At 37.2% G+C, this 15,162-nt stretch overlaps 1 protein-coding gene across 1 annotated transcript in view; it reads right to left on the reverse strand.

Annotated features, from left to right (window-relative positions):
- The window catches only part of MAN2A1 (mannosidase alpha class 2A member 1), a 160,783-nt gene that overhangs the window by 27,168 nt on the left and 118,453 nt on the right, over positions 1-15,162 (reverse strand). The window contains exons 16-17 of the mRNA XM_082836309.1: positions 14,192-14,306; positions 180-313 (exon numbers count right to left, since the gene is read on the reverse strand). Coding sequence (XP_082692435.1) covers positions 180-313; positions 14,192-14,306 — 249 coding nt within the window. The remainder of the gene's footprint in view (positions 1-179; positions 314-14,191; positions 14,307-15,162) is intronic.

Genomic DNA, 15,162 nt, shown 5'->3' on the forward strand with positions numbered 1-15,162 from the left:
ACCTTGAAAATATGGTTGAATACAGAACCTAAAAGTGTCTGTTAAAATTCAGTTTTATTTTAGAAATAATTTGCAACCTTAAGCATATTTTTTCAAAGATTCCAAAATTAACTGGCCCATCATCACATATAAAAGTTACATATTATAACCATTACTTAAACATTTTAAAGGGAAATTACCTGGTATCCATTTAGGTCAGTATAAAATCTATTTTGGTTGTTGATGCTAGAAGAAATTCTCATTGCAATCTCACGGTTATGTTCTTTTCGGATGTCCACAATATTGGAAATTTCCACAGACTGTCCTTCTATTCCTAAAGTTAAAAGAATATATACATTAATAAAAAATAATTGCCGCCCTTTTCTTAAATATACTATACAGAACTCTTTCTAACGTTACAGGTATTTTCCTGTTTCCTACTTCCTATCTTTACTATCTCTCATATGCCAAATGGTGTCACAATTCACCTTTTTTTAAATCAGACAATAGAAAACATTTATTCAGGGGCATATATAACTCAACAGAAGGATGAAGAGGCTAGAATGAAATAAATGTAGGTGAAATATAACATGCAAATGATTCTGCAATGAGATCCAGAGGGGAAAGAGGACATTAAGTGAGAAAAGGTCAGCCACACTACAGGCCAATCCACCACTCATGTGCACTGCCACTCCCCAACAGAGCCATTCAAGCCTATTTCTGCACCAGGCTCTCTTCACACACTGGAAATTATGAGCGGTGAAATTTACACGCTGGTGGTTCAAGAGACAGTGTATTACTGCCCATGATCTATAGCCAGGAAAAGAGACAGGAGGTCCAATGCAATGATTTATGGCTAAAACTGGTACTACCATATTAGTATTTGTGAAGTATAATCTGGAGAGCTCCCCAGAACTTAAATCAATTTAAATTGAGTTTGGTGTCTCTTAGGATCCCTTGTTATGGAGTGATTCATTTTGCCCTTTGCTATATAAAGCAGAGGAGAGCTTGAAAAAGTCCCAGATGTATCGAACATTTTTGTTTTTTTGGATAAGCCTGAAGTATTTACTAATTTCTATCTGTCATGCTACCCTAACTATATCTTCAGGTCCTCAGTGAACCCTTGGGTCTATTTCAGAGCTGGAGAGAGGAGTTATGAAGAAACCCAACACTCTTAATACAGATTTGAGTGGATATAAAAGATACTGTAGGATCTTCTAAGAAAGAGAATGATTACGAAAGTGGTCAAAGAAGAAAGATTGGCCATATCCTATTTCATACGGCTGAAGTTTTTTGAGGTTCCAAGAACCCTGGACACTTAACCACCGTTGTTATTCATGACCCACCTCTTCCCCTTCTCACACACAATCTGTCACTCTGCTGATAACCAGCGTACTCTTTAGAGAAAGAGGGCTGTGTGCAGAAAAGCAGGGAGGGGAGAAAGAGGGTGAGGAAGGCTTTTTCCAGGAGCCAAGAAGAATCCCCAGAGTTTAGACAGCAAATAGAAAGGAAGTTTGGATCTGTGGGATTTGTGGAAAAAATGTAAATGCAGCTGGCCCAGGCATTATAGGTTTATGTGAAAAGTACAACTGGAAATTGTACACCATAAATAATAATATGCTAACAATACTAAATGGGCTGCAGTTTCCATCAATATAATTTTCAGCATGCTCACAGAAATTCTCTTCTGGTAGATGTTGTCTTTCCAATTCAACAACCTCAACCAGAGCCAACTTCAGTTTCTTACTATGATGAGCATGATCTCCATGGGTGGGGGGAAGGAAGTGCCATTTTTTTCCCAGCTTTATAGCCACAGTCTGAACCACTAACCTCTGCTAATTAAATGCATACATACATTTCCTTCTGAGAATTACCAGAACCTGCCAACATAGTTGATCCAAACTTCTTCACCACTATTGGGAAGTTTGGGGAGGGTGGGGGGAAAGCAAGTGCATATGCTGGTGATAGAACAATAGTGTGTTCTTTGAACTGGGAAATGCATTACTTTAAATGCAAACTTTCCTTCCAGTATACTTACATTGTCCAGAATATTTTTCTAAAACCAAATGAATTGTATATAAAATTTTAAAAGACAAGCATCCACAAATGAACCAAAGATGCCCAAAACCCAACATGTAGCACTACAGATGCTAGTATTAATGCAGCATTAGGGAAAACAGCAGATGGCAAGTGACTCTACTTTACTGAAAGCATTCATAGTGTTTTTAGTACTGCTTTATGTTTTCTCCTCTCTAGATGGACTATTATCTCAGGGGTCAACAAAATACATGAAATGAAATAAAGTCTTCACAAAGGAGACCATCATTAATTTCAAGGTATGTATCTCTGGAAAACATTTACAAAAAACATGCTTCGAGAAAAAATTAGTAATTTCACATTATCTCTAGCAATGATAAATTATTTCCATTGAGAAAATCATCTTTCTCAAGCTCAGTATTATGCTCAGATCCTGTTGGGGCAACAAACGCTTAAAGCTCCTTTAAAAGGAGCCTTCACATCCATTCACAATTCAGCAAGACATTGATTTAAATTCTGTGCCAGGGTAGACTTAAAATAAGTTCAGACTTAATATACTTATTGTGAACAAACCAAATGAAACCTGTAATGGTAAAACAAAAGCAAGGAGGTATCCCTGAGTTCTCAAAGAAAAAGAATTATTTTTAAAAGAAGAACATGTGTGAGGGAGAAAGAAGACTGCTGACTTTTCCTATTCTGTGTCAAGAATTCCTAAGATGTGTCAGTCCCAAAGAAGCTCATGGGACTGAGGGCAGAACTCCCCAGGAAGCAGGGGTACAAACCCAGTGGTCCCAGTGATATGCTGGATCTTTGCAGGATGTGGCAGCAAAAGATACTTTTACTAAAATGGTTCTACCTGAGCATAGATGGCCAGGGCTTTCTAAGTCCTTCTAGTTTTTCTTCAGTCCTGGGAAAGAAAATAGCTCCTACTTAACAAGAGTAGTCCATGGGGGAGGGGGAGCGGGTGTGAGGCCATTCCCAGGTTTCAACAGAGAACTAAGTGCCCTTTTGCTAGCACCTCACACTCTGTGCCCTTGGAGAAGAGAGGATGGAGATTGTTTATCCTTATTAACACACAGGCAATGCAAAGTAAAATTTAGCCAGTTCACAGGTGAAAAGCTATAATAGAGAAGCCAAACGAGTGTTTCAGAACCCTGGAGCTCTTTAATTTTTCCTCCCTAGAGCCTATGAGCTGCTCACAAACACAGACTGTCTTATACACTATCTCATATTTCAGTTTTTAACAATGTTTTGGGCAGGTGGTCGGTGCTGAATCACTGTTAAACAGAATGAGTAAAGATGTGAGAGGCTGTCCCTCATGATGCAGAAGTTAACTGGTTGGGTGAAAGCAGATGGGCTATAGATAAGATTCAAATAGATAAAAGATGAGTAAGTACTTTCATTTTGAGCAAACACATGCATGTTAGAAGGTCAGTTCCTCAGGTATAGGGACCATGTCTTATTTATCTTATGCTCCCAGCACATAACAGGTACACAAGAAGTGAGTGAAGGGTTCAGCTGCATAGGGGAATGACAACAGTCAACAAGTACCAAGTGCTTACTATGTACCATACATTATAGGCTTTACATATAATCATTCCTGACCCTAAGCCTAGGAGGAAATTATCTGCCCCAGATCACAAGGCCTGGCAGAACCAGGACTAAACCTCTCAACCATCATGTCTCAATAGCAGACCAACTACTGGAAAATGTTGAAATTACTTTGGGACCAAGGATTGGGAAAAGCTTTGTAGGAATGCTTAAGTAGAGAGGAGAGCTCCAGACTATTTTCAAACAAGGAGAGAGGGCACTGATCTGGGATCTGATAAGCTGCGAGAGTTACTGAATTGAGTGAAATAAAATTAAGGGACAAGGCTTGCCAGAACCCAAAGCTTCTTTAAAACAATCCAAAAATCTCTTTCAAAACATCACAGTCACTTTAGAAGCCAATAAAGTAATATATCTTAAATATTAAAAACACATACCCTAATTACCTCTCTTATCTACCTAAAATGAACACTAATCACGAGCACAAGCATGTTTACAGCGAGTGCACTGGTGCCAAGAGTAAAAAAAATGGGGAAACATGCTAGATGTCCATCAATAGGCAAATGAATAATAAAAACAGGTACACCCATGCTATGGAATGCTGTGTAGCAAATGAAAAGAAGAAGGCAACTCTCTGTCCTGGCAGAGAAAGATCTGATGGGAAAGGCAAACAGAGCGTTTGCACAGTACAATAAACTTTATGCTGACACAGACACAAACATAATACTATACATTTCTGTAGGGGTGTGTGTGTGTGTGTGTGTGAGAGAGAGAGAGAGAGAAAGAGGGAGAGCGTGCAAATATCTGTATTACCTCTCTTGAGCAGTGGATAGGGGCCAGACACAGATTCCAGAGAGACTTTACGTTATGTCCATAATGTGTGAAATTTTTGTCAAAAGAGTATGTGTGTAAATAGACACACACACATACATGTATATAATTTGCATTTTATACATAAAAATAATTTTAAGCATTTTTTGAAAAGAATATTTTCTAAGATGGCAGGGAAAAATGAAACTAAGGAGGCAAGGGATCAGGGTCGGAAGGCAAGACCCTCTTGACTCCGTTGCTCAGCACTGGTCTTAAGGAAACCAAGAAACATACTCCTTTGAGTATGGAGAGAAAAACTGGAGGGCGCCTCGAACACATGCCCTGTGCCTGAAAGAAGAGGTGGAGCAAATATCCAGGATGGTCTAATGACTAAGTCATGCAGATGGAAAGGCTGGGGTCATGGCTCTGAGCAGCAACTGAGGGCCTCTGGAGAATCTTAGGCGTATCTCCTCTGCACAATCTACTCTCTTCATGTCAGATCATTCTAAAATCTATCTGGACCAGCCTAATTCAGCCCTCTCCACCTGCCTAGACCACCTTATTCTAACAATTCTGAAATGCAAGGCATACTTTTCCAAGGAATATAAATCGGACGCCTCTCTCACGACACTGAAGTAGTTATAGGAATAAGAGGCAGCAGCTTGGGGAAAAGAGCAAGAGAGCCCCTCTCTCACTCCAACAAGAATCCAATATCTTATTAGTGGCACTCAATGTGTGCTTAGGACAAGTTATCAGATCAAGATGGAAAAACAGCAACTGGCCCACACCCACCTGGGAAAATGAAAAGTGAAGGTGACAGCCCTAAAAGAGGTGTTTAAGCCTTCAAACAAAAGTCTAACTGAAATGTGACATAGATAGGAAATCAAATATAAAATAAATCCTCAAAAAACCCACCCAGGATTTAAAGCAAGGTCTTTCAGTGACTGTCCTTAAAATGTGTGCTCTGGGGCAAAAATGGAACCTTGCTATCAACCTGCTGTCCTCATCCTTTTTCCTCAAATCTGTGTCTGAACGGAGAGAGGGCCTGAGCCCTCATGTCATAGTAGAAGTAAGGCAATAAGAACTGTCATGAAAAACCAGGGCTCCTAATTTTGAATATCTCCCCTTCAATTTTCGGAGTATTTTGTTTTGTAATTAAATGATCAAAAATATAAGAGTAACTCTCCTAGTGTGTATTTACTTTGTGACATTGTTTTTGTAAACTTATCCAACTTAACTGGGAGTTGACACATGATTATTAATTAACACACACTGTTTAGTTTGACACATACACTTAAATGACAATATACAAATGATAAATTTAGTAGGTCAACATGTAGACAATGTTTCTAAAGAGCAAATATTATCATGACTATATTTAAAAAAAAAAACAAAACTGTACTCCCATCTGAAAGTACCGAGAATAGAAATGGTAGTAATTCCCACAACCGGATGACCTTTTTATCCATGTTGACTGACTCAACTTATCACCCATTACAAGATCTAATTTATTCTCTGAGGTACCTGCTGATTTCCAGGCCTGTAAATGTTCACGTTGATTATTTCTCCACAAGTAAAAATTTTAACATCTGCTTTCAGGAATACACAGTTTAGTAAATTTCATTCCAAGACTCAAACTTAAGAAAATAATGATGCATCACTGTGTTTCATTTATAAAGCACTAGATAAATAACTACCACTGCTTACTGATCAACGTATGAGCTAGGCACTAGTCTACATACTTTATGCTCTTCATTTCAATAATTCTCACAATAACACAAAAGTAAATGCATAATAAGAAAGGTATAGCATTTCGATCACAAAGATTACAAATTCTGGTTAAAGATTCTACCAATTAAGTATGATATATGTGAAAAAGGCCTAATAACTGAAACATACACAACAAAACTGGGAATCTGTCATTTTTTTTCTAATAAACACTGATTTTAAAAAACAACAGGTTTTTTAGAAGCCCTGTTTTGGAGGAACATAACACCTACATCAGTAACATTCTTTTAAATCCAAAACAGACGTGGTCTAACTAACCTGGGAGGTGAATAAACAGCTCATGACCCACAGTCCAGACTTGGGCTGGTCTAGTACAGAGAAGGAAGGATGCTGGAGTAATCTCAGTGGTCTGCCTGCCTCCACACTGACAGTCACTCTGGAGTTGCCTACTTCCTGTTCTTGCAAACATACTCTTTTCCAAGGTGCTTTTAGATAGGAAGCTCAGATTCCACTGAAACAGACCTGCCATGGAAGCATGTGGTTCTTCCTTTTCTTTTTTTTTAAACCACACTTTCACTATTCCTTCTCCCAGCTTAACCAAAAAAAGGAAAAAAGAAAGAAAAAAAAGGCAGCAGCATGCCTCTCACCCACCCTAACTCAAGTGGGGCTGAACAAAAACAATTTGAAGTATTGGTGTCTGACTGAACTTCAACAACCAGGGAACAAATATTTTTGCAAAACACATGGTTTTCCAATTGTTGGCTTTCAACAAAATTGAAGGTTGCCTAGTAAAGTTGTCAGACAGTAGATCATTAAAAATAATTGATTAATGTTTGGCAATAGATCACTGTGATTCATGGAATATAACTCAGAAGGAGTTCAAGGAATTAAATGGCATTCTCATAACTAAACTCCTTCATTTTCCACCTACTTATTTATGTTAGCAACACTCCTTTGCCTTTCATTTATAAGAACAAAAAGAATAAAATCAATGCTGAAACCTATCTCTTCTAGCAAAAGTAACATTTCCCAATGAATGCATAAATATTTAGGATACAAACGGTACAATTCATGTCATTAAGAAAAATGTTTCTATTAAAGTTTATAAATGATCAAAGTGATAATATATATAGATCAATTACACATTTTGATCAATCATATACTATAACAATTTTTATAACTCAATCCAGAAGAAATTTAATACTTCGAGTTTTAGGATGACAGAATTTTAAAACATATATATATATTTAAAACACATATATATATTTCTTTCAGAAGAAGAATGAAAAGTTGACCAATAATAAGACTCTCAATCATAAAGTATTATATTAAGATAAAATTTGGTGGAGGAAGTAGAATGGAAATATGAGTTCAAGGAGAAAATAATGATATGAAATTTGACTGTTTAAGAAGAGTTTGTTGAGGGGCTTCCCTGGTGGCGCAATGGTTGAGAGTCCGCCTGCCGATGCAGGGGACACGGGTTTGTGCCCCAGTCCGGGAAGATCCCACATGCTGCAGAGCGGCTGTGCCCGTGAGCCATGGCCGCTGAGCCTGCGCGTCTGGAGCCTGTGCTGCGCAATGGGAGAGGCCACGACAGTGAGAGGCCCGCGTATCGAAGAAAAAAAAAAATAAAAGAGTTTGTTGAGGCTTTTAAAAAATGCATGATTTGGGTTTCCCTGGTGGCGCAGTGGTTGAGAATCTGCCTGCCAGCGCAGGGGACATGGGTTCGAGCCCTGGTCTGGGAAGATCCCACATGCCGAGGAGCAACTAGGCCCGTGAGCCACAACTACTGAGCCTGCACGTCTGGAGCCTGTGCCCCGCAACAAGAGAGGCCGCGACAGTGAAAGGCCCGCGCACCGTGATGAAGAGTGGACCCCGCTTGCTGCAACTAGAGAAAGCCCTCACATAGAAACGAAGACCCAACATAGCCAAAAAAATTTTAAATAAATAAATAAGTCAGGAGCTCTTAAAAAAAAATGCATGATTTAGTATCAAATTGCTACCCATTGGATATGCTTATCTTAAAATGTCAATATTTACAGTATACCAAAAATAAAACCCTTTGCAAATATTTAAATGTATAAAGGAAAACTAGATGTCAAATTACAAATATGTAACGGACACAGATTCTTCAAATTCTTATAGGAACATGGGAATTTGATCTCACCCACACCACTTCACACTTTGTGCTATTCTTTTCCTCTTTTCTGCCCATTCAAGTGACATTTCTCTAAGACCTAGCATCTCAGAAACTCACTTCCTTTATCAAATCTTCTCCAAATGCCTCAACCCTCCAATGACCACTCTCTCAGGCCTGCACATCCTTCTTAAGGAGATACAACACTTAGTGTGTGTCAGTTTTTATGTACATTAACTCAGTTAATCCTCCAACACTCCTATGAGGAAGACTCTATTATTGTCATCATTTTTAGGATGATGAAGCCAAGACCATGTATGTAATAACCTGCACAAGGTCAAATACCTGGTAAGCAGCAGAGCAGGTTTGGAAACTGGGAATGAAATGTACATGGGCTGACTCTGGAGTCGGAGCTCTTAACCGTCACACTTGCCTGGGTTTCCCATCCCTATTCCCTTCATCTGAGTTTAGTACAACACATATTTGTGGGAGATGATGCTATTTCCCACTAAGAAGCTATGCCTTCAATGCAGCAGCTGCTGTCAAACAGCCCCCAAGATAACCTCTGAGTTCTGAATTTGTGTAACCAGAATGTGCTTATAGTCCCTTAAAATAACCTTCCTTTTCACGCCTATAGGGAATAATCAGATTTGACACATAGCTACTTATTTCATTTTTTAAAAGTTCCAATTAACAGGAAAAAAATTCTTAGCAGTCAATTGCATATTATGATATTCCAAAAATGTTTTAATTACCTAAGTCTGCCTAGCCATAACTTACTTAATGCTTTTTACTCTTAAATCAAACTAAATATGGAACGTAGTCCTGGGAAAAATGAGAGATTGATTATAAACCATTTTAATATCCTCATGAATCTTTTTATGGAAATAAAAACAACTTCAGCGAAGCTGTGAGACCTTGTTTGTAAGTGGAAGGACTCCAGGGATGAGGGCCACAGATTCAAGCATCCTTAGAAGATGAATTTAGGAGCAAGGAGTCAAGCACCAAAGAAACTTGATGTGAAAACAAGTGTTGTTAAGACTCTTTGATGGTGATACCTAATTGACCATCTAGTCTTCTTCTCCTAAGAAGTTAAAGAACAAACTCAAGGTCACTCTAGTTTGCTTAGAGGCGAAACTAAGGATTCAGATCTCTAATTCCCAAAGTGATTCTCTTATATGTTTAACTGGATACAATTCATTTTGACTCTCTAAAAGTCAAGGGTCATGTTATGAATCCATTTAGATTATATATTCAAAACGGAAGAAAAACAAAGCAACTTCTCTTTGATTGCTAAATATGCCCTTGGAAGGAAATTATCAGTCATTTCAGCCAAAGGAAAGTCTTTTCTTCCATACTTCTTGATGGCAGTTCATTACATTTTACCCCCAGGCTACTGTGTACTTTCTTTTGGCAAGATCCACTACATGCAGTACTTTCATAATATGTTGGTGGAAAACAGGCAAAAGTATTTACTGCGTTTAAGGTATTTCTCCTAAGGGTTGAAACATGGTTTACACAGACACATTCACTCACTCACTCACTCACAAACACCTGCCTAGGAGAACATAGTCCTGAGGGGGGAAAAATACCTTGAAGGTATATATTAACAGATCTGGAACCTGAACCTTGTGCCAGTGAAAATGAACATGATACATTGGTAACCCATAGCAACCTAATTCTTCAAAGTAGCAGTTTATGTCAGAAAACAGCACCAGTCTAATAATTACAACTCTGAAGACAAATGAAACTACGGCTCGTGAATGTCACTTACTGATCATAACATCACAGCAAGATACGTATTTTTTGTGATGGTAAAATAACAAATTACTATAACACAAGGTGGTACAGGGGTTTCTGCTTGTATTATATTCTATCTTCTAATCCAAGGTTAATGATAAAAGCTAAAGCAGCATATCTGGTAACATTTACAGCTTCAATTTAATGAAAGATGATTACACTACAAGAAAAATTAATCCCCACCTCTCCCACCTTTTCCTCCAGAAAAATGTTATTTTCTATAAATGAAATAATCTTTTAGAAATCATAAAATAGTCCTAAAAGGGCATTTCATTAAGTTATGGTCACCATAAAAAGGATTTATTTAACTTGATATAAGGCAAAGCATGATGTTTCATTAGAAATCTCTGATCTTTTGAAGCTTTTAAAGCTTGTGAGTACAAAATTTCCTGTAATTTAATATTTCTAGAAACCTTTTGAATGTAATGTCTGAACAATAATGAAAATAAAATCACAGTGTTTTTAATAGCTTAAATGATGTTAAGAGAGAGATTTTAAACTGTACTGCTTATTATTTTCAGAATCTGGAGAGAACACAAATAGAGAAACTAAAGTTAAATACCAAACCAAGAACAAAACCAGAAGTCAGGCTGCACCCGGGCCTCCCAACTCAGTTTGTTTCAAAATCAACAACGATCACACAGTTTATGTAATTTGGGAAGTGTTGGTTGATTTTTGCCCTTGACTTTGTTTTCTGCTGAAGATTAAATTGGGCAAAAGTTACTTTATGGAGAGAAGAATCAAAGAGTAACTAAAAAAGGAGATTGAGAAATTTAAATATATTTTGTCAGGTTTGCATTACCTTAGGTTTTAAAAGAATGTTTCAAGTAAATGGAATTTGAAAGGTTTAATATGAACGGATACTCAGTAAAGACAATCTATAATAAAACTCATTTTCTGTTTCTTCACCCTTCTTGCTCAGAGATAATAAAATCTTTTGTGTGATTAACTGGTTTAGTAAACATACAATTTCAGTATGTAATCTTAAAATATTAATAGTCTCCCTCCCCCCAACCCCCATTGATCATGAATTTGGTACTAACAACAGGCTCTAGTCATTAATACTCATCCAAATAACCATATCCACTCAGTTTAAAGGGGGCAAAATTAGTCTATGCCTGAAAATAGTTTAATAAGTTAAGTTCAAGAATAGATATTTTTGTTATCTTAAGAAATTTAAAACCAAAGCCAATCTATAAAAGCTTGGAAGTTGGCTGAAGTATTCGTAGCACCTAAGCTCAAAAGTCAGTTTGTCTATGCATTTTGATCAATCACTCAGAAGCCTAGTTTACAAGAGGCCAAAGTTCAAAAGAGCTGTCAAGTATTTCTTAGTACAGACGCTTTAGCGCTGCATAACCAAACTCTTTTCAGGTACTATGAACACCTAGAGAGTCAAACACCCTGAAGATTTCACATCTCTGTCACAGGCCTGGGTTAGTGATTTAATTAAAACCCACTAAGACAGGATCCAGACAACCTGCACCCTCACGCAATAGTGTATGAAAGAAAAGGATAGATGGAAATGGGTCACAGAGGCTCCCAAGAAAAGGCTCTATCTCTAGAACTGGGCTTTTTTTCTTTTTTTTCCCAGGAGCTCAGATACAAACATGGGAGGCTATATAGTTTGGAAGAAAGCCTTTCAGGTGATCTAATATCTCCATTTTTCACAAACTGTAGTCTTGTTGGGGAAAAAAAATGCTCTGGGCTTGAGACAGCAAAAAGAAAGATGGATCTGAATAGTTACATATGCTAGTTTCAGGTTCAGTCCAAGCAAGTACAGTAAAACTCATCTGAACAGCACTTTAAGTTAACTTCACATTATATCCAACTTATTTATCTGTCATTTCCCGCAAACTTCTGAAGCTTCCTGCTTCCAAGCTGCAAAAATCTACCATCAGCAAAAAAGGCTTGAGCTCAAGTTTATTCCACTCACTGAGACATCCAGAGGCAATCTGAGGTCTGCATATTTATTTTTTATTAGTATTTTTGTTATGCTAATACTCTAAGTACTCCGTTCAAAACAACCTCTATTCCTTAACTGACTAATCAGAGCCAGCACTGCCACCTTGGAGAGCTGGGGCTCAGTGAATTCTCCGTGGCCCCTGCTCCTGCTAAAGGGCTGCTCGTCAGCCACTGGGCATTTTTGACTGCTCAGTAGGGGACAGGAGGGGAGGGGAAGAGGAGAAAAGACAAGCATTTAGTTCTGACGAGTGTGTGTTTATTGGAATAAGTAAACGGGCCAAGTCAGAGCCTATTAATTTCCAAATTGGCCATTCAAGCATGACGGCAAGCTAGGCTACAGCCACAGAAGCAGAAGAGGGCCCTCTAATTTACAGAAACCACCCTTTGATATGAGACCCAGATCCCATGGCCAACAGAAGAAAATTCAGAAGTTGCATTGATGGACGGATGCAATTAAACAGAAGCAAAAGCAATTAAGCAAATACACCTGTTGAGAAGTTGGAATTTTTCTGATGAGTTGCTTCAGCAACTCTGAGACACAGCCTATCCCTAAATATAACTGATGAAAACCAATAGTAAACCAAGCCTGATGATGGAGATCTGTGCCAAACGGTGCCATGTTATATTCAAGGAAGAACTTCTCCATTAAAACACAATAGTTTTAGCAAACTTAAAAAGTAGATAAGCACATCTCCTGTGTGATCATGCTATTTTCTACCCATAAAATGAAACCTTTGGTGAAACATAGGTGAAGATGGAGTTTTAGGGCTCTCAGAAACAGTAAACAATGGCTTATGCAAGAGTACAAAGAGATAGCCAAAAATAGTGTTTCTGACTTAAAAGGTTTTGGGAAACTAAAAGATTATTTCAAAACTACAAACTTTCTTGTAGGTAGCAAAGTGATTTCAGATAATTGCAAAAGACACATAGTTAGTGTCTAATATGACTTTACCATCTTCTAGAAGACCTTTTACTTCTTAATTCAACATACAAATCATGGGTAATCCTGCAAACATATCACATTACCACCTAAAAAGTCACATGAGAAAGTTTGTCCACACCTGAAATTCTACCAAAAGGCAAACATCGTTGAGATTTGAAGTTTAAGAAAGTTAACTAAAAACAAAATCAAATTTAGACACTGAAATTTGAAAACTGAACTCAGTTGTCCAAGAAATTCCCTGAACATAGCAGCCTTTGCTTCCGCACAATACCTAAAAAGTAAACAGGGCCTGCCCATTCATTTTATCACTGGTTTTGAAATGCTTTATTGTCTACCTGCCTAAAGATTCTGGGAAAGAATATTTTCCTTTTCTAATTTTTCATCTTAGCTAACAGCAACAAAACATTTAAAGTGGCATTTTTATGAGGTCTTTTCTAAGAGAGTTGATATAATGGTAAATGGCCTGGTTATCAGGATTAAACTTGTGGTTGGAAGAGTACTCCATTCTAAAAAGAGCAAATTCAAAATCAACCAACAAAACTGTACAATTCTGAGATTGTTTGGGAACCACAGCTCCACCCAAATCCTATGGAAGGACCAGTGCCACGGTCCACAGTTCAGTTTCTAATGAGATCAAAGACCTACTTCTTATCACTTGATTAACAAAGAAGCTGCTTCAATACTGTCCTAAAAGCAATGAAAACTGCCTGATTTTATGCTCTATAAGCTAAAGAGTCATAAACAAGCAGAACAAGCAGAGAACATTTTTCTTTTAAAGTTAAATTCTAGTAGTACACTATGACAATACATTCTATATTTAAGGCAGGCCGTGTGTGTGTGTGTGTGTGTGTGTGTGTGTATGTGTGTGTGTGTGTGAGACAGAGGTAGTCAGTGATCCATTAATTGAAAGCCACATTTAATACAATTTCCATTTTATAAAATAAAACCACTATACTGTTTTTAAATTGAGAAATGAGCACATGACTTAAGACAAATACTGCAATAGGAAAGAGAAGATATACAGAAGAAAAGAACAAGTATATGTAAGGCGTTAAATGTTTTACCATTTTTAATTATCAAAGGGTAAATACTACATTTTAAATCATATGATAAGTCTGATGTCAAGGTTAGACAGATGATTGTCATCTCTGAAAACCAACTGCTAATTTATTAAAACCAACAAAAGAAAAGCAAGAATTCAAGAATCAGTATACATTTGTTTCACATCTGCGTTTCTGTTTTCTTACCATGTATGTTGTACAGTCGAACTCTGTGGGTAACATGTTCAAAAAAGCAAGTCACGTCCGAAAAAAACCTTCCATGTTGCACTATGACAAAGGGTGGTGTTGTGTAAACATAAGGCTGAGGAGGAAATCACATTTTTAAGAAAAGTATTTTGGCTTTTAGTTTTTCCAAGGAATGTTTATTATAGTTTCCAAACTGGCAAATGTATATCACCTGATATTTGTAATTTTAAGTGAAAAACAAACCTTACGAGGTATCAGAATATGTGCATGCTACAAAAATTGAATATAAGGTTTTGCATTAGACAAAAACTGCTGAAAATAGAAAATAAAAATTTTACAACCTGATTGGCCTAGATGATCTACAAACATTTCTCCCAGATATAAAAATTTCTAATTAAAATCTTTCTATATTGTCCATATGTTGTTTATTAGAATGAGCAATCGTTCTATAGCAGTGACATTTTCTCAGGTAAACATTTATTATAACCATGGCTCCCTAATGTTCAGGGGTTGGGAAGGTGGCTAGGATGACCACAGGGAGTCATCTTAAGCAAACAGGAAGCAGGAATCAGAAACATAGTTTAATCACAGTCAGGTTTACTACTCTAACACTGTCCTTTTACTCACAAGAACTAGCTGAATATAAAGCCAACTTCCAAACTCGGAAAAACTATGGCAACCACTGGTTTAGTTTTCATTATTTAGAATCTAGATTAAAGAAACTATGGGAATAAAACACATAGCTTATATGACACAGAAACAAAATTTAAAGCATTTATGAAGAATTTTATTTTCTTAAGTATTACACACCTTAGAAAGCTCAACAATAGCCTAAATATCTAGGCTTGCAATGTAGCACAAGATTTTCAGAACTGTGTAATTTTCTTCCAAATTTACCTCTTTGGCTAGAGAAAAATATTCTGAAATTAATATAATGCTTTATAGTTAACAAAGTTCTTGTACCTAATTAC

Source organism: Leucopleurus acutus, assembly GCF_964270905.1.
Source record: "Leucopleurus acutus genome assembly, chromosome: 3".
Classification (NCBI taxonomy): domain Eukaryota; kingdom Metazoa; phylum Chordata; class Mammalia; order Artiodactyla; family Delphinidae; genus Leucopleurus; species Leucopleurus acutus.